Genomic DNA, 24,246 nt, shown 5'->3' with positions numbered 1-24,246 from the left:
TAAATACACACCTGTAAGTCCTTTGTGACGCCATCTTGCCCATTTATGACACACAGACATAAAACCAACGGCCAGAGAAGTAGAAATGTCCTCTGAGGCCGTCCTCACTGTACTCCGTGTCTCCAGGACCACATTTTACCGAGATAACACAACTCACAGGGTGAAAACAACACAAAGAACACACCGCCACAGCAGGTGACAAAAGTGCTGATTGGATTTTATACCACTTTTCTGAGGACTTCTTTCTATCCCCCCCACACGTGGATGAATTTTGCTGCTGATTGAAATAACCACCAACAGCCAGTCGCTGCTCTGCACAGGTTTAATTGGATCAACTATAGTGGGTCAAGTAAACGTAAAGTTATGAAGATGAGCGTTCTCTTTTGGAGGAAATGGGATTTAGATGCGATTTGAAATGCAAAAAAATAAAGACGTCGTCCGTTGTCGTTCCTTCAACTCAATTAAAAAATGGCGGCCAGTCTGCCAGAAAGGCGTCACTACCAAGCGGTCCAATCACAGCTCTTGTTGCCTGCGTTGCCTCGACGCGTAGTTACGTCAGTGTAGGATTCTGCGTAGGTTACGCGTCTACACGTGGGCTACGGCGTCGCTGCGTGAATTGGGCTTAACACTTGTGATTGATATCCACGTTGTGTTACCAAAGGGGATCATGTGATAGGAGATGAATGAGTGTCTACGTAATCTTATTCCAAAAATCTCTGTTTGCCAGTTTTCAAACTATAACCGTACCAAACTTCTCCGTTATAGCGGCTCTAACCCTCCGAGGTAGTGTGGACGCCAGACGGAGCAGAGTCGATGAGTTTTCAAATGAAAACGCAGTGATGTGGATTCAGCCTCTGACTCGTGTGTCTGGACAAATGTCTCCATCGTTCTTCAAACCAGCAGATTGTGGATCTGCCGTGAAGCCACTGACCTGTCTCCCCCCCCTGACAGTCTGATCACATCACCACATGTCACTCACAGTGTTTGGAGCAACCTGGCAGCCTGACTGTCACACACAAACACACTCACGCCCAGGAGGGACTCACTCCAAGGCACAAGTCAGGCAGCAGGGCCCTTAAAAGTGTAGCTGGAGGCGGTGCACCTGGCTGCTTCCCAGGCTCGGTGTGTTCGCATGTTTCAGCGGTGGCTGCTGGCCCTTTAAAAAGATAAGATGGAGTCCTACAAGCTGCAGTTTGTGTCCCTTCCGTTTCCTCCCTGCCTCCTCGGAGATCACAGAGCATTTCAGATTTGGACCCCGAACCGACCTCACCTCGGAGGGGGAGACGGGGAGCGAGGCGCGCGGGGCACGGATGTGGAGAGAGAGAGAGAGAGAGAGGTTTCTCTGCGCGGTGCTTGTTGCAATGCAATGAGGTCGCTGTTACAAAACTCCTGCGCTAATTGCAAAATAAACTGCCCCCCACCTCTCTCACACACACACACACACAGACACACACACTCTCTCTCTCTCTCTCTCTGCAAGGCTCCACTCGCTGACATTCATATCTGGCACATGTTGATCTGACAGTGACAACCCTCCGTGCGTAAAGGCGCATCAGCCGCACAGGTAGACGAGGCTCTCTCTCTCCTCCGCCTCCACGCACCACCGGGGCAAAGTCAAGAACGTGCACTTACTTTCTTGTTACGGGTCTCCGTGTGCATCTCGGTTGCCGGAGCGGTGCGGCGGCGGAGGGGTGGAGCAGCGGGAGCAGGAGGGGGCTCGGCCGGGGCTTTGGGTGTAGCTCTATCTGGGTAAGAACTGGGGCTGGAGGAGGAACGGAGGGGCGGGGGGGGGGCTAGTTTTCCACCTTTTGTTACAGTGAATTCTCGGGGTGTCCCTGCCTCTTCCAGTTCATATCCGCAGCGTCGAAGGCTCCTTGTTTTGAATCCTCGACCCCCCCAAATAAAAAATAAAGACAGCCAGTCTCTGTGCGTGTGCGCGCCTCTGCCTCTCTCTGTGTGTCGGCGTGTTGTTGCCGTGTAACTCAAGGGCTGGGCTCTCTCTCTCTGCCTTTTCCTCCTCCGCCTCTCCCTGCTTGTGACCCCACCCTGCGTCCCCACCCCTCATCTCTCTGTCAGTCAGGAGCTGCGCAGCCCTGCAGAGGAGCGGGGAGAGGAGCCGAGCCCGGCCGCCGCCCGCCCGCCCGCCCGCCGGCCACCCGACACCGGCTGCAGGCTGCAGGCGGCCGGGCATGCGTGCAGCAGGAGCACCAGCCCCGCACCTCGCTAATGCACGATCATTTTTTTTTTTTAAATCACATGCATGCGACCCAACCACCTTCTCATCTCTCCTGTGCATTCACATGCCGACCCCCCCCCCCCTTTCACAAACATGAATGCCTTGCTGCAGCAGCGGGCTGCTCATTGTGGAGAGAAGCGCCCATGTCACCTTACTGACGTCAGCCAGCAGGCTAATTGAGGACACTAGGGCTGGGTGGGGAGGGCGGAGGCGAGCGGAGTGTGCTCTGCGAAGCTTTGCAGCATTTTGCTTGATTTACCAGGACACACAGACGAGCACAGTTACAACCACACCCCGAGCAATGAAGCAGGGTGTGGCACGCTTACGGATTTATTTTACATAAACCTAGATTTCACGGTAGAGCAAATATAATGTGTATTTCTACTGTGAGAATAACATCGATCCGAAACCTATCTGATCACAGAGAGTCTCATCTATTTCTGTATAATATGTATAATATAATATAATATATTTATATTTTTAATCTCTAAATGAACCTGAAGTCTTTGTTGTTGGTTTATTTTTCACGCAGAAGAAACAGAATGAGAGAATATCGCGTTTGTGGTTCGTTTGGGCCTCAAGCCGTGATTCTACTACATTTCCCATGATTCCTTGCGCCCCATTCGCCGGAACCGGAAGCATACAGGCGGAAGCATGCGAAGGTAAACAAAACCACACACAAGTACATTTACACCAGTTCGAATATTTAAACTGCGTTTTGTTTTGTTTTTGTACTCGTTTTTACTGCATGGTTAATAAAAAATATGACTTTACGATACGTACATTGTACATCGTTCACGTCTGGCAACGCTGTTGTCATGGAGATAGCCGCAGCGTGCTAAGCTAGCAGTGGCTAGCTAGCTAAGCTTTATGTTTTGATTTGAAAACACGTTAAATTAGACTTCTTACTTTTATTCTAACGTACTGTGCTAAGTCTTAGCTTAGCATAGACTCATGTGTAGCTTCTGAGCTCATCCGGGGTCTTGAGAAATGTTTAAATAAAGCGAGTTACAGAGAAATCTAAAAGTTAAAAGTAGTAGAAGCACGTGAGCCTCTTTTCCTCTGTGTCTTAAACTGGTGAAGGTGGTTTGTATCAGAGCAACTGGAGGAAGAAGTGTCTTTTATTTATGTTAATATAATAATATACTTTATTTATGCTGCACTTTTAAAAAACAGAGTTTACAAAGTGCTTTGACATTAAAGCAAGACAAGTAAATAATAAAGATAAGCAGGATGTGATGAGACAACCACGTTTAGGTTGGAAACAAATTAAATGAATAAATATTTGAAAACTTAACTGAGTCCTTTCAGGAATGAAATGACTGGTGGAACTAGAAATGTTTATTTCTAATCACAATTCACATAAGTGGTATAGTCAGTTATTTCCTCATCAGTGCATTTTATTATTTGGCCTGTTACACTTGTAAAATGTTTAAAAGTAAATGTAGTAGCTTTTATTTGATGTCTTTCCTTAGTTCACGTCAGATACTGTAAATATGTGGTTGAGTGAGCAATTACTGATGAAATCTACAATACGTGATATGTAATTTCATATGATGACATCAATGGATACGTGATTCAGGCAATTGTCTTGCAAAGTATTGAAAGTAAACTAAAATGCAGATTGTATTTGACAGAACAAGATACCCTACAAATTAAAATACAAATAAGAAACGTCCTTGTAAAAAAAAGCTACTCACTAGGTCAGTGACCTAATGTTTTTCTTGTGTTATATATTTTAGTTGCTCTGATACATTAACAGTTTGGGTGTGGTACAGTAAGCAAGTGTCTACACAGAATACTGTAATATGAGGATGTTAGCAGTGGCGGTTGTATCAGCATCTGACGTCTCCCTGTGTTATGTCCCTCAGAGTGAGCCGGCAGCCCTGTGACGATGGTCCGCTGCTGGAGGAGCAGGAGACGGAGGGACAGCGGCAGCTGCACAGCCTCCTGCTGCAGCAGCTTCACACTGACGTGGACTTCGAGCGGTCAGAGACCATCTGTTTGTATCTGCGGATACATTTTATTTTTAGAATGAAAATATGACATGATCATTTAAAAGGAAAACTGTTTTTAAACCCTCTCATTGCGTGATGATGACAATACATGGATGAATTGTACAGCAGTGATTCACAATCAACACTAAACACTCTGTGGGAAAAGAGTGTCTGCAGCATTATCTCCACCAGAATCCTCTGTGGGTATAAAAAAAGAAAATCCAACACTCTTGTAACTCTGAGGCGCTTTGGATGAAAGTGTCAGTCAAAGTCTCTGTTACGTAACCTTCACAGTGTCCCACAGAGCCGCCGGGAGGATTTTATAAACACCCCCCCCGGGACCACAGATTCTTACACAGGCATCTTTTTTTATCAGAAATGTCTTTTTGTAAAACTTCAGAAACACTTTTAAGGCAACGTGACATTGAAAACCCAGTCTTTAACAGACAGAGCTGTGTTTGGATCCTACGTCATCGTTTACACAATCTCACGTTCATATTTATGCGGTTTCACAGATGTGTAGCCAAAAAGAAGTGCTTCGCCCCAGCGGCGCTCTATAAGCCGTTCGGGCAGCAGGCAGCCGGTGTGAGGAGCCTGTCCCAGTTCCAGGCCCTGCAGGACGGGGAGAAGGAGCTGGCCAGTCTGCGGGAGCTGGGCCTCACTGATACTGAGATCCAGGTGTGGCAGAGCAGAGACACACCAGAGGCAATGGAGAAGGTAAAACCAGCTGGAGACAGTCAGGTGTCTGACAACAGGAGGAGGGGGGGTCGATTTCTTGTCCTGTATGTGTGGAGTTTGTGTGTTTCCTCATGTTTGCTCTGGTTTCCTTTTATTCTGTGTGAAACCCTTCTCACATTTTCTACTGCTTTGCATATGTGTATTCTCTTATGGACCACATCTAACTTCCTTTATCTCAGAGGAAACATAGAAGTACACACTAAATATAAACCTGACCCTAAACTAATCTCCGACGCTTGTCTTTACGCCCACGCAGTCCCATGGCGTGTGCGTAGCTCCGGGGGCGAAGCAGCAGCGTCTCCAGGTGATCAGAGACAAGATTGAAGCGAGGGCAGAGCTCCTGGCCCGCCCACAGCGCTTCGCCACCAGCCAGCCACTGTCACGGCGGGAGATGGAGATCGAACAAGCTCTGTTCCAGGGAAACGAGCGGCTGGGTTTCCTCTCTGCACTTTACCACCGAGGTATGGAGGGTTAGAGAGTCGTCAGGAGCTGTGGAGAAGATTGTTTGGGACTTAATCCTGGTGCCACTGCATCCCGCCCTTGGATATAAAGGAAGACAACGAATAGATGGAGCCTCTCAAACCCAAACATAATAGATGCAAAAGAAAAAAGAGCAGGTTTATTCACTGCTTAAAGTAAATGAGAATAGATAGATTAAAAGCTAACTGAGGTAAAATGATCTTATCTACATCTCAGGCCTTTAATTACAGCCTCCATACATCTTCAATTCAGTTTTAAAAGTCTTAAATATGTTGTTTTTACTTCTTAACATACTGGAGTTTGTTTCTTTTAAGAAGAAATCATTGTTTTTACTTTTAACTCTTGGATAATTATGAAATTGGTCTCATTTTCTCTTTGAAATAAGGTTTATCTTTCAAATCAAAAGCAATAAAATCAGCAAGCAAACAAATCTATGAACGTGGAATTATCACATAAGTTAAAGAAGTTAGAATGAATAAAGTATAAGAAATATGTATAAAATTAAATCTTCTGTTGCAGTTGCGAGACACTGTTTAATTTAAATCAGATAATCTCATTCAGGTTGTTGTGTTTTCTCTCCACAGAGGAAGATAACCACGATGGACAACAGCAGGCGACGTCCTCCAATCCAATGGACACTCTCTACAGAGACGTTCTCAGTGTGGAGAGACAACAAGCGTCTTTACAGGACTGGGAGGAAGAACCAGCACAGGTGTCCACACACAGAACTTTATCTGACCAATCACAGACCTCACAGACAGAGAACGACCAATCAGAAGACAGGACAGAGAATCTATCAGCACCGCAGGATGAAAACAGGAGATCATCAGACGAACCAGAGTCCAGCGGAGACGCCTCAGAGCGGCAACACAAACAGGAGCCAACACGACCAGCTGCTCCTCCAGAGATAAAGATCAACCAGCCAATCGGCAGTCTGGATGGAGCGGCGAAGGCGGGGTCAGTGGGGCTGCTGACCCTCAGAGGAAAGATCGAGACGATCACGGACGAGGAAATCCTCCAGAACCGTGAATGTGAGGACGGGATCCGGAGCATCCAGAGGTTCCGAAGCTACCAGCCCGGAAAACCCTCCAAGGTATCGACAGCGACACCTAGTGGCCACAAACATAGACCGTCAGTAAAGATGGACGTCACATCTCCACTTCCTCCCAAAATATCCAGGATATGGGCGTCGCCATCTTGTGCTGGTGAAGTCATTTAGAGCCAGAGTCTGAGCTGAAGTGTTATCGAGGTTCCCACCGATAAACGCACTCGACCAATCACGAGTCAGCATCAGACCCTGTCTCGGACGTTTCACCACGTTTTTATATCATCAAATAACAAATTAAAACCAAACTTATCAGAAACATGAACGCTCGAGCAAACGTAAAAGAAACTTGGTTTTGGTTTCACTTTTAATGGAGCTGTCATGTCGTCCATCTTTATTCAGAGTCTGAGGAGGAAACAAGAAGATCTTATTAATCAGTCCGACCTCCAGTTTTATTTTTCACTGGTGATAAACAGTCATAAAATGTTGCTTTTAAAAACGTATTCAACACTTTGAAATGCAGTGACGTCCCTCAGGAGGAAAATAAGAGCATAAGAACAAACTGGGTTTAATCAGCAGATCTTTGACACCTTCAAAAGTATTGAAATGAGAAAGATTAACATCAGTGGGGTGAGAACCACCAACTCACAGATTCGACTTGTCTCAGAGTGATAATTGCTGTGGCCTGTAACGACTGTACATGTGGTTATCTGCTGTCTTTACAGGAGTGAGATGAGAAGATCGATATGACTCATGTCTGAGCTGTAACCTCAGGGGGACGTTCACGAGTACAATTAACAGGATATGATGCAGGCACACTCCACAACGTGTGGTGTTGACGTGCGTCCTCATCATTTCTGTCTTCGTGTGACCCCCTGTAGGTTCTGTGTGTGAAGAACCTGAGTGCACAGGCGTCAGCGGCCCAGCTGGTGGCACTGTTCTCCAGGTTTGAGCCGGAGGACGGGCCTGCGGTCGTTTACCGCCTGCTGACGGGAAGGATGAAGGGTCAGGCCTTCATCACTCTGCCAGGTGAGGGAGGGCGGGGGAGAGGGAAGGAGGGAGGGATGAGGTAATGGAGGGACAAAGGGAGGAGGAGATGGAAGGAGGGACGGAGGAGGGGAGGGAGCCTCCTACCCTCTGTTACCAGGGACTTGTTGGTCATGATGGTCTGAACCTCAGCTCCGTACTTCCCATCATGTTCCACACTGGCTCTGTTATTAGCTGCATTTATTTTTTTTCTTTGGCAGATGCTGAAACGGCCCAGAATGCTTTGCGGTTGATCCATGGATACCGGTTGCTAGGGAAACCTCTGGTGGTCGAGTTCGGCCGTGAGCGACAGGAGGAGGAGAAACAGAAGAAGGAAGAGCAGCAGCAGGAGAAGAAATAATTTATAATGTTTATAATACATCAATAATACATCAATACATATTTATTTACTGTAAAAAGTTGTCGTCTTCGGCAGTTTCCTTTTTAATAAACGTCTGTTTTACATCAAACTGTAATTATGAAATAAAATAACTTCTCTTTTTACTTTTTATTGTCATTTTGATAACTCTGTATTTATGACAACAAAAGCATCAGATTTAATAAAAAGAAATGAAAAACTTCTATTTCCTCATGTTTTCAATATTTCACTTTAATTTATCTCCAGATTTAAATAAAGTACTTGGTATTTGGTTCCATAACTAATATCAGCCTCAAACATGTAAATATATATATTTAATTTCATGTTTAGACTGAAAATTTCTTTCAGGATCAATAATTCTTCATATAAATAATTATTTAATAAGTCATATTTTTTATAATTTCTTTTAAATGTCTAATAAATTGCCATATCAAAAATGACAGAACATTTTTACATGAATGAGACTATGACCAGTTATTGTTTACACACTTACTGCTTTTATTCAGTGTCATTCTCAGTTTGGACACTAGATGGAGCTCTTCAGTCATTACCATCAGGAGAGGATCCACACAAACCCTAAAATATACACATTTAAAATATATATAATAGATTTATAAAGTTGCTTGTTGAAGACTCAGCTTGTCTTTCTACAGAATTTTGAAAAGTTGATGTTTCCTATGAAGAATAAAAGCATAAAAGCAGAGGAAAATAAATGTCCCCTAAAAGTTTTTCTTTGAATTGTTTAGTTATTTTATTTTCTGCTTTCGGAAGTTTAGATTTAACCAATTTAAATACATTGACTTTAACATAATAATGTGTTTTTAATCTCATAATTAAAATAAAGTATACATAGGGACCATAGGACAAATGTGGGTCAAGCATCAAGGAGACATAAGGAATCTTATAGAGGGAATAATATGAGCTGAGACTCGCAGTTTGATAAATAAAATAAAAGGCTTCAGCAGTCGCCAAACTTTGGAACGACTTTTACGACACGTGTTACTGCTTCTAAATCTCTTCTCATTTCGATGTATTTTATTTACTTATAATATGTTTTTTTCCACCGTATGTATTTATTCCCTACAGCCCTTGTGTACCCACTGCCCCAGGAAACAGTGCATGTTCCCACTGTGACAGAGCGTGTGCAGCAGCATCTGTTTTTCAGTCCCGTGTTTGTCTTTCTCACAGCCTCAGTGTGTGCAGGTCCCTGTAGTTCACTTATCTCTGCTGCTCTCTCGGTCAAGTTCTGTCCCCAGACTCCAATTCCCCCCCCCGAGCTCGACGAGCCACAGCAGTGGTTTATGTTTGAATTCTTCCAAAAGTGAGGACGTGGAAACACCACTGGTCAAATAACCTGAATCCCACCTGACCTCAAGACTCTGGACAAATAAAAAACTGAGCATAACTAAAGAAATACCGTGTCTTTATTTTATTATAAGACCCCACAGACTTATAATGAAGTGTTTATATGTTGCCCTGCAGGTCCAATGTCTGCTGCTCACATCACACTCTTCTCTGACCCTGTGAAAGGTCGATTACAGACTCATAAACATCTGCACTGATTCAAATACAACGAGTGCCCCCCCCCACCACACCCCACCACCTTCCGAGCCTCGAATCTAAAACTGACTATTAACAGCTCTATCACAGTAAAGTGACCCGGTGAGAATGAGCAGGTCAGAGTAACGATCGGTCCGTTGGTGAAACTCAAAGCTGTCATCGATCGTCCGAGAGCCGAGGCTCTGTTTGATCAGGTCTGTTTGTGTTGATGTTCTGTTTGCCTTCAGTTCAGGGCTGTGATCTTTTCCCCATTCCACACTGTAACAACACCACCGCCTGTAATCAGGCTTTATCTTTTAGTGAGAATACAGAGGCCTTCATCTGCCACTTATAAATAATGTAAATGTTTAGACTGTAAATTTGGACTTTTAGTCAATTTAGAGCAGTAAATGGAAAAAGGTTTAACCCACAACAAAGACATTAAAAACCACATTTCTTTAAAACTTATATTATATTATATTATAGTTAAACCTGTGTTTTCTCTCCCACGGCAGATTTAAATACCTGCTGCTGGGGATATGTCAGTCTGACTCATACATAACCATTTGTGGTGCCGAACAAAGTGAGTAAACCGTGCCTGTAAGAAATATTTGCATTTATTTCCAAAATATAAAATCATAATAAAAACAATATTGGTGCTTCGCTCAAATCAGCTGAAACGTGGAAATGTTAAAACATCCCTGAAAATCATCAGAGATGTGCAAAGGAAAGACACAATAAGAACAATATGAAGAAGGAGAATAAAACAATAAAGATTACAGAAGAAAAGGTGATTTTCATGATTGTGAAACAACAACAAGTCAGTAAATTCATCCACTGTGTTCATGCTGATCCACAGAGAAGTAGAAAAGTGAAAAAATAAAACTCCTTTACAATCCAAACTTTACATCTTGGTGATATTAAGGCACAGTGACGATGAACAGTCTCTGATTTACGCTCAGTTACATTTTAACGGTTAAACTTCACGTGAACAAACTGACGATCAATGAGTTCAGCGTGAGAAGAGTTTCACTGGGTTCACATCACTAATGTCAGAGTTGAGTTCCTTTCACTTAGTGTCAGCATTTCAGAGTCTAAATGATTAAAGGATAACAAAATATCCACCCAATGTCCTAAAATATAATATCTAATCAATTGTTTTTTACTTTTATATTTATATTTTCATATATTTTATACAAATGATGAAGATTTATAACTTTTCTACTGAACAATTTAGTTTTTACCCATGTAATACAATAATGTGACATCCTGCGCATTTCAAAATAAGGGTACAGTCTTGAGAGAAGCTGCGGGGAGATAATAAACAGTTACAGTCCCTGTTGTGTTGTTGTTGTTGTTGTTGTTGTTGTTGTTGTTGTTCATCATCTTTTCTGTTCTTCCTCTGAAATGTCACAACTTCTCTTTACTTGACAAATGTTCCAAAAAGCTCAAGAGAATAAAAAGATCCACCAACAGATTAGAGAAGACGAAGAGGCAACGTCTGGTGACGACAACATTGGATGAAATACTTTGTATAAATACAAATCATTGGATGTAAGTTGTCAGTTCAAAGTGTGATGGAGTGGCCGCGACCTCAGACATATCCTGTGATGTCATATCCTGCCGCCGCGGGCTTCTTGGCGCCCTGGACGTGTGCACTGGAGTGGGTGCTGTCACTGGTATTGCGCACCAGCGTCTGCCCCCTGCTGGGCAGGTTCAAACCCCCGGCCTGCAGTGTGGGGTTGCGGTAGAGCTGTGAGGTCGTCCGTACCCCACTGCCGGACATGGCGCCTCCTACAGGATATGGATACCCTCCAGCGTTTCGTCTCCCACGACCACCGTCCTGCTCGTCGCAGCACGACACACACAGCATCGTCCCCCCCAACATGGAGACGAGCGCTGAGGCCAGACCCACGTACAAGCACTCTCCCAGCTCGAACTTCATGCTGGAGGGTACGTTGGGTCTGTAGAAGGTCTGGACCACCTCGTGCGTGGTCCACGACACCGGTATGAGCGCCAGGAAGCCTGCGGTGAGGAATAAGCCGCCGGCAGCACCGGCCACGCGGCTCTTAACCGCAGAGCCCTCCAGGCACAGAGTGCACTGCATCCCCAGGGACGCCATTGCTATTGCCAGGACGGACAGGACGATGGAGATGACCATGAGGGCGCGGGAGGCCTGCAGGTCGGAGGGCAGGGCCAGCATGGAGTTGTAGGTCTCGCACTGGAAGGCCCCGGTGCTCTGATACACGCACTCCATCCACAGGCCCCTCATGTTGGCCACGGCCGTGACGATGTTGGAGCCGATGTGGGCGGAGATCTGCCAGTACGGAAGCACCGTGGCGACCAGGGTTCCCAGCAAACCCAGCAGGCCCAGGAAGAAGCCCATCAGCTCCAGAGCTGCTGACGCCATGACGATGACTGAGGGGGAGGAGACCAAAAACAGAACATAAAGGAGAGATCAAATTACTGGACTTAAATATTAGGATAATGAAGAAGCATTTGTAGATAAACTTGCCACTAGTGAGAGTTTGGGGCTTTTTGCAGCCACCAAAGCTTTCTCAGTGGATGTTGCAGGTGTCAGAAATTCCTGTGATCTCAAAAGTACATTAAAGCCAATGTGGAAAAGTTTCCATCAGCATTTCTTTGTCTGTTTTTTTAGATGGAGGAATTACACAAAAACCGCTGAATCAGTTTTGTGGAGGAGTTGGACATGACACAATGCAGACTTGTAACATTTTAGAGTGAATCCGGCAAATTGGGCCGATCCAGGGTTTTGTGGGGGAATTGGTTCTCTTACAATCTCTATGATTTGGCAATGATCTGTTTCTGGGAAACTAAACCCACTTGTTCTATGAGGCAAAGTCCACAAACACACAAACACAACATCGGACGGGTTCAACACAACATGAAAATTACTATTAGTAAATCAACACTGCAAATACTGGTATGTAGGTCGTAACAGTTATAAAATCTGCACTGGTGAGTTTCAGCTCGTGACTGCTCCTAAATTTCCAGACTTCCCCCCCTAATGTTTGAATTGGTTTTGTTGCAGTCGATTTCTAGTGCTAATTGCAAAACATCAATTAAATGCTGCTAATTGGAAATCTGGATCCCTGGATCGTTATCTCACTGACAGTTTAACCATTAATGCAAAGTTAAGGAATCAGCGTCACAGTAAGTCACTCACCTGAGTCGGCAGCAGGTTGTGGACGAGCTGCAGCAGCTGAAGTTGCAGGAGGATGATGAGGAGGAGGAGGAGAACGATGATGAAGATCCAGTGGAGGCTGCAGCCTGAGCAGACTCACCACTTCTGAAGAAACTGCTCCTGCTTCTTCAGTGGGAGAGAAACTCTACTTTTCTTTCTCTGGCTGTTTCAGACTCTGACTGTTTCCTCAGACATAGTCGCTGCTGCTGCTGCTGCTGCTGCTTTTTAAATGTCTCTTACTCGACCGGCTGCTTTGGAGCCAACAATCACTTTCAGATCATGTGCTATTCAGGAGGAAATACAATCCTTAGTGTTTCATATATGCTGCTGCAGAAGCTACTCGGCTGCTCAGGGTGCAGGACACTGGACACGGTCACAGCCGGTGTTCCTGCACATTGTCTCGCTGACACTCGACTGGGTCTCGCTCAGATGTTCTGCTGTGTTTGTTGAGAGTGAGATGTCTGTCCCTCATCCAGACCTTCACCTCCTGTCACACACACACACACACACACACACACACACACACACACACACACACACACACACACACACACACACACACACACACACACACACACACACACACACACACACACACACAGTGACAGTGACACCTCTGACAGTGACACACTCGTCCTCTTTGCCAGTCGGGTTAATCATTCTCTCTCTCTTTCCTCCAAAACAGACCTTTGGCACAGCATCGGCTGCAGCTCGGTCCAAAAACAAAAACTGGAGCCTGTGAATAAACGTTTCAGGAAATCAGCAGTTGGGTTTAAATCTGTTTCATGGTCACAGATTTGACTTTATTAAAAAAGAACAGAGCTTTGAAATCAGCTATCCTTTCATGTGGGGAAATAGTGTCTCTGCAGAAACTGCTTGAGAGCGTTTTTTTTGTATTTTTAATTAAAGAACAACGATGCCCTGAAGCAAAGGAAGGAGAAATGTTTTAAAATACAGTTTTTTATTTTTGTTTAATTTAATCTTTGCATATTTTAGTTATGGGTTTTCTAATAGAGACATTTCAGAAACAGGCAGTGAAGTGTTTGTGTGCTGGTCCTCACTTTCTTATTGTTCTTATTGTATAGATATCAGAGAATTCATGCTATACTTCATCGTACAATATGATCATGAAAGTAGAAAATTACCACTATAATGTGTCATCAGTGTTTAAATATGATTAATAAATAATATGTTTTTAAAAGATTTTTAATATTCAATATTGGTTGATCCCAAACTCATTGACGGGCTTTATTTAATTCTTTACTTTTCTAAAATAAGAGGGAGTCAGATTAAGATTAAAACAATAAATTGGAAAAAATATAATGTTTCCTGTTTGTAAATGAAATAACAAAAAGTTTAAATTAATTTTGTGATTATAAATAATATATCTTTATTAATTATTATATATTTTGTCAGGAATTCATCACGTAAAGACAGAATAATGCTCCTATTTTTATCTTTAGTACATTAAATTTTTTATAAATTTTTTGTATTAATGTATTTAGATATAAACTCATGTAAATACCATATTTATTATAATCAAACAATGTAAATATTGAGAATTATTTTGGATGAAACCTCTTAGACTCCACACACTGAAAGAAAATCATTATTTTACTTACTGAAAACAAAATGACCTCAACACACTTCAAACTTCATTTGTTCATTTTAAAGATGGTAAACAACTTTCTTCAGCGTATAACAGTATTTTCCCTCTGCCCTAATAAGCTGAGAATTTACAGCTCCTTTAATCCCACCCCGGATTTGGCTGCAGCTTGTGCTTCATCATCCATCAAGTATTTGCAGTTTGAAAAAGTTCTGATGAGATTAATTCAAAAAGCATCAAGTTACAAAAGAACAAACAAATACAAATACCCACAGATGAAGGTCCCTCGTAGTCAGAGTCTCATCTAAGACGTTCACGTGTGTGTGTGTAGTTACAGTCGCTCCTGATGAAGTTCCACCCTTTGCTTTCTAATCCCTGCAGCCGGCCTCACATGGCAGCGGCATCATAATGGGATTAGCGTGTAATCCAGTCACTTCCCCTTATGAAGCAGACTGAGAGGGCAACGTCCACACACCCACAAAACACTGAGCCATTATTATAAACCACAGAGGGGCTTTATGTGGGAACGCTGCATATGAATGAGGCAGCTCAGGTCAGGTCCTGTACTGTTGGTACTGAGCTGGAGGTCCGTCACTGAGGATGAATGAAGGAAACACTGAATGTAATGATGCTTAAAGTTAATCTGAACGTCACAAACATACAGATTACATGAATATTTCTTTGTGTTACCGTGAAAACATGTTTGATTTGGTCTCTTGGCTGTTTGTCCTTTATGATTTATGATTTTTTTAGACTTTTCTCTGCAGAAAATAGATTAAATTAAATACTAAATGTTTTCCTTGTTCGTGGTCTTTTCTGCAGAACCAGTCAACGATCACATTTAATCCTGGATAATCTCTGTTTTCACACATTTTCATCCTTTATTTCTGGAATCATTGTAAACCTGCCTCCTTTAATCCTCGTCCAGCTGAACTTTCCAACAACTTCTGGTCAGTTGTGGGACAAACAATCCAGTAAACTTTTAATTCATCACATATATTTTGCATCATCCTCTCGAGATCATCGCTTAAGAAACAACAACTTGGTGCAGGGTCTCTCAGAAACTAGTGACCAGCCGCTTTCCTTCCATTCTTCATTCAAGAGCAATAAGAGTCTTATCGATTTCATCACTGATTTTTAACAGTAATCTTTTCTTTTCTAGATTTTTTTTCACATTAAGCATTTTCATTCATCTCCTTGTTTTGTTGCCACCGCTCCTCTGCAGCTCAACAGGAAAACTCAACAACTTTGGAAGATATCCTCTTGATTTGATTCACTTGTGAATAAATGTTCTCTCGTGGTGGGAACTGACAAATTGTTTCCCATCCCGAACATTCAAAACTTTAAAAACTGTGAATCTGTCCAATAAGATTTTCCCTCAGTGAAGATGAGAAGCTAAATCCAACAGCCCCAGACAAAGAGAATCCAGTGTCCACAAACCTTTGACCACATCATATGTAATTTAACCACAGTGCCACCAGAGGGAAACACAGTAATCACTGTTATCAGGGGAAACCTAATTTACTATAATATATACTTTAACTATACTACTTACTACATGTAGTATATATTTATATGAGATAGAAGTTAAAGAAAGAGTTTCATATTTCTTTAATATAAGTGAAAACATGAAAATCCTCAAACAGCAGATACAAGATATTCACCCAACTCATTAAAATGAGTCGTCCTGGCTTCACTTGTTTATTTAAGTGACACCAAAGATTTAACCTGTTTCTATTTATCTTTAAAAAAGCCAGACTACTTCAATATGTGTAAAGTTTTATACAGGTTAAAACTAAAAGACATGTTTTGAATCCAACTGTTGAGATTTTACCTGAGGAGGATTTTGGTTGGTGCCACTAGATGGTGCTAAAGAACCTTCTGTGTTCCAGCTGCAGTCTGAGGAGTGATGGATGATGGGAAATTAAAAACTTTAAAGTTAGATTCCTTCAACTTTCTGTATCTTTGGCAGAAATGATAAGACTTGGTTTGACGTTATCTGAAAAACAAAGAAGAACGAAAGGAAATAAACCCAAACGTATTCTGACCCTTTAAATCTTTGATCTTCTTATTTATTTCATTGTATTGAATACTACTGAGTATTTATATGTAGATAATCTGCTAATCTGTTTAAAAAAGAGCAGAGATTATTTCTACTTCCCGTATGTGATGAGTGAAAATGTATTTTCAACACATTCCACGTCGCAGTCGTCCTCGGCTCCGTGGCCTCGAGGCGACCCTGTCTTAAACGGTCTGTTTATGATGCAGGGCATGCTGGGTAGAGTCGACCTGTTAGTCAGGGGTCACTCGTTGTCCTGTGATGCTGCGGCTGAATGGACACGGACACAACTTTCTCACATTCACCCGCTCAACCTCTGGAGAGGCCGAAAGTCTCAAATGTTCTCCAGAGTCTGGGAAGTTTACGTTTCTGTCTTTTCAGCTATTCCTGCTCTTGAGAATAATAAATGGCTGTAACCCAATGTGTCGTTGTTCATACTTATACTTTAAAGACACAGACAATTCAACACTGTCAACATCAGTTTCCACAAACGTTTCCCAGAACTGTGTCATTTAAGATATTTTCCATTAATATTTCCACTTGTTGCTACTCCCCCCCCCGTCAGTCGTGTTTTCTTACACTTTAACTCAGCAGCGTTTTCATCAGCTCCTCATTCATCAGGTTCCTCAACTAGTCGACTCAACAACATGGAGCCAGTTTTATCAAATGTCAAATATCAAACATTACACAACTCAATCTCTGTACTTACATGTTCAAATATTTGTACAATCCTGTGGACCTGCTGTACTGGGTGATAATATGAACTGGAGATAAACTACACTTTGTAATGTAGAATGACTTCTGCTCAGTTTGTTTGTTAATGACCTGATTTATTCTGATATAAGAGGCAGAAGACAAAATGGAAAATTACAGATTATGCATCTGTGAATATTAATATTTAGCAATCAAAATGTAAAAAGTTGGCAAATATACAATCAATTTCTCGTCTACATAAGCTACTTATATGGGTAGAATATGAGTACTTATATGTGTAGTATACTACTTATATGGGTAGAATATGAGTACTTATTTGGGTAGTATACTACTTATATGGCTAGTATACTACTTATATGGGTAGAATATGAGTACTTATTTGGGTAGTATACTACTTATATGTGTAGTATACTACTTATATGGCTAGTATACTCCTTATATGGGTAGAATATGAGTACTTATTTGGGTAGTATACTACTTATATGGCTAGTATACTACTTATATGGCTAGTATACTACTTATATGGGTAGAATATGAGTACTTATATGGCTAGTATACTACTTATATGGGTAGAATATGAGTACTTATTTGGGTAGTATACTACTTATATGTGTAGTATACTACTTATATGGCTAGTATACTACTTATATGGGTAGAATATGAGTACTCATTTGGGTAATATACTACTTATATGGCTAGTATACTACTTATATGGCTAGTATACTACTTATATGGGTAGAATATGAGTACTTATATGGCTAGTATACTACTACTTATATGGCTAGTATACTACTTATATGGGTAGAATATGAGTACTTATATGGCTAGTATACTACTTATATGGGTAGAATATGAGTACTTATTTGGGTAGTATACTACTTATATGTGTAGTATACTACTTAGTAGTGCTTGGTTGATTAGAAAAAAGTATCACAGACTGTGGTGCAGCAGTTTAAATGTCATTCTTGGCTTTGACATCAGCGAACTCCCAACATGTGTCCAACCTTTTTATTCCCAGTCTCTGGTCGTTCCCAGTTCAGAGTTAAAAAGCACCAGTACAAATAACTGATGTAATAAACAATGTGAATGGATCCATCTGAAATATCAGCAAATATAGTTTTAATGTTACTGTTACTTTAAATTTAATGACACGTTACTATTTTTATTGTTGTTGTTGTTATTCTTCTTCTTATTAGTAGTATCATAATTATAATTCATGTTATTTTCAGTATTACTATTACAATCATTATTGTTATTATTATTATGATCATTATTGTTGTTATGCTTCCTCTTATCATTATTATTATTATTTGCAGTAGTAGCAGTAGTATTAGTAGTATTACTATCATTATTAGTAGTATAAGTAATATACATGCAGTCCAGCAGGGGGCTCTGTTTCTGTTTCTGTTTCGCGGCAGAGCTGTCAAACTGGGCCCCTCCCACAAGCAGAGAATCTGACCAATCACAGGAGGTTTTAGAAACTGAGTGATGCTGCTCTGACTAATCAAAATATTTAAATCCAACCGGAAACGCCAAAGAGGTCCATATAAAGCAGGATGTGGCCCCGCCCACGTATATTTTGCGTTTCACGTGTAAACAGCTGTTATTTAGACGCAGGTTTATTTATAATTAATATTTTTAATTAACACAAATTGTTTCAGATATCTTAAAGATAATTATAAACAGTTCAAATAGGAACTTCGTACCAGACTTAATTGAGAATCTCCTCTATTTAACGTTTCCTTTCTTACTTACGAAAATATATCGCACTTTTATTTAATTTAAGATCTTATTATAGAACAATAGAAACCACTTTTTAAATCGGCTTATGTGAATTAGTTTTCAAATCACGTTTTATTGTTAATTCTGACTTTTATCATTGCTACGCCAGATGTTTTCCAATTGAAGACGTGCTGTCGAAGGAGGTGAAGAACACAGGGGGGTCGCAGGAGGAATGGAGGGATTTCACTGCGAAAAACGTCATTTTGTGGGGTTTTACTAAAGCCGAATTAACAAAGGGTGTTAACAACAGGAGATACAGTTGACTCATTTTTGGTGAGTCACGTGTATAAACGAGAAAAGCCAGGGCGAGTTTAAATCTCCGCATCTCCCAACGCGGTGTGGTCACGGGGACGAGCTAGCCTCGCACACTCGTCTCATCTTTCCCAGCCCCTTTGTTCCGTCTCGCCGGTGGGTTGAGTCAGGGAGGGAGGCTGAGCCACAGCCCCCGCAGAGCCCCAGCACCGCGGGGAGAGCACGCCACCAGCCGCAGGAGGACCGGATCTCACCGTTTCGCCTCGTTTCAGTCCGAGTTCGCGGCTTTTAACCGGAGCCCGGTTGGAGGAAAGTTGGTTTTAAGTCCTGCTGATGCTGCGTTTGTGTGCGTGGAAGCGAGCGGAGCAGCGGAGAGCCGGGGCTGGGCCACTCTGAGCACCGCCACACGTCGGCCACCCTCGCCCCCTGTCCGCCCCTCTCTCCTCCCGGGGAACCGAACCGGCGGCCGTGACCGCTCCGAGCGTCGCTGGCCCGGCTGCGGCTGCTCCCCATCACCCGCCGGAGCTCCACGCCGGCGCTGCCCCTCGGGGCTCTCCGCATCAGCATCCATATTTGCAGCCCAGGGAGTGGCAGCCTCCTCCTCATCCCGGGGACGAACTCCAAGTTGCAGCTTCGAATTTCAAACCCCCCGCAGGTGAGTGGACATCATGTGTGGCCGAGGTTTATTGGGGGGGGTGTTGTGTTTCTGTGGCCGGAGGAGAAGCGGTGGAGCCGGAGCCTGGACCACGTTGTCGCAGCTTGCAGCTACAACAATGGATCAAACTGTGTTGCATTTAGTGGAGGTGCATCATCATCCCCTCAGCCTGTTTTCACTGGGATCAGGCGTCATGCATGAGGCCTGTGGGTGGAAACCAGTCTGAGGCCTCGTTCACCACCTAAACCTCAGATAAAACCATCATCCTCCACTGGCTCCATAGCTTTTTATTGCTTTTATTAATGTAAAATGTTATTATCTGCACGCGAGATGCCTGGAATCTGCCCTTTTCTCCCCCTGACGCCCAGGGTCCCGTTGCAAAGCCCCATCCAGATGTGTGTTGTTTATTATCAGCTGTATTGGTGTTATATCTGCCTGATGGGCTCTGCAGTGGTTTGCAGGCCACCGGCCTACATTGGGCTTTTCTGCCATATTCACAGCCTGCGTGTGGAAATTGATAAGTTGAGCATGAGAAGACGTGCACGAAGAAGTGGGGTGTTATTAATGATAATAGACTCACAGTGACTAATGATTAAAAACTGTATTAGTCTTATTGCAATAACGTGATTTTAAATGTATTCAGATGGATTTTCAGGTGTTTTATTGTCCAACTGAAGGAAACTAATATAAAAATAGTCCAAAACAGACTTAAATACTCTTATTGCACCAAGTCCCTTTGAATTCACTCATACACTCATAGAGATCAGTCCAATAAATATGTCTGATTATTTTGATCAATATTGATTAATTGTTATCTGGGAAATTGGTGAAAGCGTAAATAAATAAACGTTCTTTCTCATTAAAGAAAGAGGGAAATAAATCCTGGATCCGCCCCCTTAAAGGTTCAGTGGGTAAGATTTAGGGGAAAGCGTCTATTGGCAGAAATTGATTTTTAAATAATCCCAGTGATGTTTTCACTGGTGTGTTTCATCTAAATTGTACAAATTGTTGTTTTCTTTACCCTAGAATGAGCCTTTATATTTAAATACTTTATATTTACATCGGGAGCGGCTCCTCTCTGTGGAGGCAGCCATGTTTTTTACAGTAGCCCAGACTGGACAAACCTTTTGATTTTTTTATGACAACTGAAGCTGCCATAGGTTCCCTGTCATGTTTGGAAGGGGAGGGTGAGGTGAGGGCGTGTTCAGCTGCAACATGACACTTCACCACTAGATGTCACCAAATTCTACACACTGAACCTTTAAATCAATAAAATCGGTGACGTAGTTTTTGCATAATCCTGACTATAGAGCACATACCTCCGTCAAGGCATTTCTCTATGTCCGCTACAATATTTAATGGATTCTTCTGACCCATGTCCCATCTTTACTCCAAGTGTCTCGGAAATCCTTCAGTAGTTTTTGCAAACAAACAAACAAACAAACAAACTAGAATGCCAATCAGGAGAATACACACGTCCACTAAGGCCCAACAGCCCCTTTAAATCCATCAAGCTGAACCAATCACTCGTAGATATCAGTCTCCCAAATATGCCGGATTTGGTTTTTCATCAAGAACCATGAATTTTAAAAACAAAAACGTTTTATATCTCACAATGTTAAAGAAAGTGATAAAACACACCTGGATTTCCCCCAAAACGTAATGTATACCTTTTCAGCTCTTGTGAAATCTGACAAACAATAAATAAACAAACCAACAGACATGGGGGTGAAAACATAACCTCCTTTGTGGAGCTAACAAAGACTGAACCTGTGTCATCTTTGGTCTGTTGGAGTTTCTCTGTGCTCATGCAGCCTTAGGTTGACGATTAATGAGCTGAGGGTTCCCTGCCTTGCTCAGGGGCACAACAGAAGCAGTCTAGTATAGCAATGTGGGACGAAAGCACAGATCTAATAAGTTGCTGTAACGAGCAACCGACAGACATGAGAACATATTCATATCCAGAAATAAAACCCATAAGGCAAAGTGTTACTTTTCTAAATGAGATGGTGAAATTCATCTGACTCATAAATGTAAACACATCCTGTTACGTCCACCGACGAGGTTTTGTTTTCACCCCCAAACAAACTCAGAGATAAATATTTCACATCCTGTCAGCCTCCATTTTCTTGTTCCAGTCTGGTCCAGTCATACAGATGTGGAGGTTTGACACACATGTGGCCACTTGGACCATTTTCCTTATTTGCCTCTTACATATTCTGTCAATTGCTCCCATATGTGCGACGTCCTCATCCCTCCTCTCTCTCTCTCTCCCTCCTGACAGCCAAACATGGAGCGCGACAGCCACCACTCCCACGTCTAGTGCCTGATCCACAAGCCTTCATCGCCCAGGGAGGAGCTCTCAGGTCCCGGGCCTTCTCCCCGCCACAGAATGAACATGCTCAAGTCCACCGGACTGAAAATCCCTGGCCGCGGGCCCAAGCATTCCAGCCCAGTGGGGAGGACCTCAGCGGGTGCAGCCTCCAGCCCCGTCGTCCCTAAAGACAGTAAGTCACTTCCTCCTCTTGACCCCGTGGAAAACAAGACAGGAATTTCTTTCTCCCACATTTTCCTTCTCATCCCCGGAAGTGGGTCAGACCATGTATTTGTGTTAATGACTCACTGGAGCTCGACTGCGTTAGATGATACACAGAAGCTGTTTTCTTCAGCTTCATCTTCCACTGCAGCTTTTTCTCTTGTTGTAAAGTTACTTCAAACAAATGTGAGTTCTCGTTGGAGTTTTATTGAGAAAAGACAGAAAAACACTCCGACAGGGACGCAGGTTACTTTTGCGTAACCTCACGATATCTTTTGTGTTGTCTCGCAATAGTTTCCCGTTCCCGTTACGCAACATCACCATTTATTATAAATGCACAAATGATCAGTCATCTGTTTCTGTGCTGTTGTCCTGAGAACAGTAACTGTTTACTGTCACTAATTATTAAGGTTTTGTTACGAAATCTGGTTCCTACACCACAGCACAGAGTTCGGTTTCTTATTTCGGTGCCTGATCTCTGTACTGAAATAGTTGCCCTGCTCACAGGCAACATTAACATCACCACGCGTGTCTAATTAACATTACACTTTAACTCTGGTGGCAACACCCCCTCTACACGGCTCTGGCAGCCTGCAATTACCTAGTGGTGAGCTCCAACTCCAGGGGACACGACAACAAAATGTCTACAGCCAAACATTTGAATGTTCGGCTGTTCTTCACGCGAAAGGATCCCGACACTGGGACGTACAGCAAATGTTGGAATAAATAAATCGAATCTAAATGAATCACCTGGCAACGCACACGATTCATTTGAAATAGAGTGTTTACTCCTATTTGGGTGAAAAGAAACTACAATGCCCAGCTGTTTTAGAAAAACTGTAAAGTGAAGTGGAGTGTCTGAGATGCAGGATGAGAAAAGTTGGAAAGTATTGAGGGAGAAACTAAAGCTCTGTTGGCTTCCGTCCTTAAAATAAGATATGAGCAGAGATATAATTCATCGTGACTCTGATCTTTCAGCTACTGAATAACAGCACAGCAAAAACACTCACACACACACACACACACACACACACACACACACACTCACACAGACACACACGTCACTTCTGTTTCTGCTAAATTACAGCTTCCCTTGCAGCTGAAGCAAACGCCCCAGAAGAATAGTCGCCCTTCTTTGGCTGATAGTGCCCTGCTTGTGTGTATGGGAGCCTTTTCATCAGAGGCAGCTACAAGTGAATCATGGTTCACGTTGGATGTGGAATTTCATGGGCTTTTTACATAACAATTACAGCTTCACAAGCTGTTTCCGACACAGGAAGACATGAATCTCACACTGTTTGTGATGAAGTGCAGCCGGCAGCGTTATTACCTCTTCTGGTTTTTTGACATTTTCGCAGATTTCCCAGGGAATAAATCACGGGATCTTGATAAATACAAATCAGCCACATTTAGGGGACTGTCTACCATTTGGTGCAGATCAAGTGGATTTAAATGTGCTTTCATAAGGCGTGTTGGCTTTTATTCAGCCACTCTACGATAACTAATAGAGCTACAAACCTGTAAGTACCAGCAATGTGTAGCTGAGGTAAAGTAATGTGGCTTTAGATATACGGCCTGATTCAGTTTTAGGGGACCTTGGCAGAGGTATGCGCTCCACTGAGTGCAACTCTAGCTTGATGTTATGTTTAGTAATGGTATCACAGGGGCAGACTAAGCTGTGTAGTATTCAAACTACTGCAGTTTATACTGATTGGATGTGAACCTCCTACTTGCTGTGAATGTTGAATTAAATAATATTAAACAAGAAAAAGGAAGAAGAAACTCTAAAGAATGTGTTTTCAGATGATGTCTGTAAATCCGTGAGCCGTCTCATCATAGTACAAATATTCTTTCCGTGCTTTGTTAAATCCTTTAAGAACCGTTGTGAAAGAGAATTAACCCAAATTGCTTTCTCTCATCTGTCCTGAGTTTATGAGGCCTGAAGGTCCTGAAGGTCGTTTTTGTTTCTCCCTGCGTGCGGCGGCCGTAACATCCTG

At 42.6% G+C, this 24,246-nt stretch overlaps 4 protein-coding genes across 12 annotated transcripts in view; 2 read left to right on the top strand and 2 right to left on the bottom strand.

Annotated features, from left to right (window-relative positions):
* Positions 1–2,064, bottom strand: part of klf8 (Kruppel-like factor 8) — a 57,684-nt gene extending 55,620 nt beyond the window's left edge. Inside the window, exon 1 of the mRNA XM_035177833.2 lies at positions 1,633–2,064. Coding sequence (XP_035033724.2) covers positions 1,633–1,659 — 27 coding nt within the window. The 5' untranslated portion in view covers positions 1,660–2,064. The remainder of the gene's footprint in view (positions 1–1,632) is intronic.
* On the top strand, positions 1,478–8,104 carry rbm41 (RNA binding motif protein 41). 4 transcript variants are annotated; one of them, XM_035177838.2, is made up of 8 exons: positions 1,478–1,564; positions 2,769–2,898; positions 4,108–4,224; positions 4,749–4,950; positions 5,228–5,432; positions 6,036–6,544; positions 7,378–7,525; positions 7,744–8,104. In XM_035177838.2, exons 2-8 carry the CDS (start codon positions 2,891–2,893, stop codon positions 7,881–7,883), a joined length of 1,329 nt encoding a protein of 442 aa, XP_035033729.2. In that variant the 5' UTR covers positions 1,478–1,564; positions 2,769–2,890; the 3' UTR covers positions 7,884–8,104. The 4 variants fall into 4 exon arrangements, with proteins under 4 accessions (XP_035033729.2, XP_035033728.2, XP_035033730.2 ...); XM_035177837.2 differs by lacking the exon at positions 1,478–1,564 and adding an exon at positions 1,605–1,749; XM_035177839.2 differs by lacking the exon at positions 1,478–1,564 and adding an exon at positions 2,198–2,547.
* Positions 8,105–10,041: 1,937 nt separating this feature from the next.
* cldn2 (claudin 2) lies at positions 10,042–14,769 on the bottom strand. 2 transcript variants are annotated; one of them, XM_035177886.2, is made up of 3 exons: positions 14,521–14,769; positions 12,628–13,381; positions 10,042–11,858 (listed from the first exon to the last, which is right to left on the bottom strand). In XM_035177886.2, exon 3 carries the CDS (start codon positions 11,848–11,850, stop codon positions 11,035–11,037), a length of 816 nt encoding a protein of 271 aa, XP_035033777.1. In that variant the 5' UTR covers positions 11,851–11,858; positions 12,628–13,381; positions 14,521–14,769; the 3' UTR covers positions 10,042–11,034. The 2 variants fall into 2 exon arrangements, with proteins under 2 accessions (XP_035033777.1, XP_035033776.1); XM_035177885.2 differs by having other exon boundaries at positions 14,525–14,769.
* Positions 14,770–18,816: 4,047 nt separating this feature from the next.
* Positions 18,817–24,246, top strand: part of clip2 (CAP-GLY domain containing linker protein 2) — a 31,572-nt gene continuing 26,142 nt past the window's right edge. For 2 of the 5 annotated variants that reach the window (XM_035179398.2, XM_035179394.2), the window contains exons 1-2: positions 18,821–19,713; positions 21,998–22,220. In XM_035179398.2, the coding sequence (XP_035035289.2) occupies positions 22,106–22,220 (115 nt within the window). In that variant the 5' untranslated portion in view covers positions 18,821–19,713; positions 21,998–22,105. Of the gene's footprint in view, positions 19,714–21,997; positions 22,221–24,246 lie in introns of all 5 variants that reach the window. The other 3 variants (XM_035179393.2, XM_035179395.2, XM_035179397.2) reach the window with 3 other exon arrangements.

The sequence above is a fragment of the Hippoglossus stenolepis genome, chromosome 15 (assembly GCF_022539355.2).
Source record: "Hippoglossus stenolepis isolate QCI-W04-F060 chromosome 15, HSTE1.2, whole genome shotgun sequence".
Lineage (NCBI taxonomy): Eukaryota > Metazoa > Chordata > Actinopteri > Pleuronectiformes > Pleuronectidae > Hippoglossus > Hippoglossus stenolepis.
This window is presented reverse-complemented; position numbering and strand designations above follow the sequence as displayed.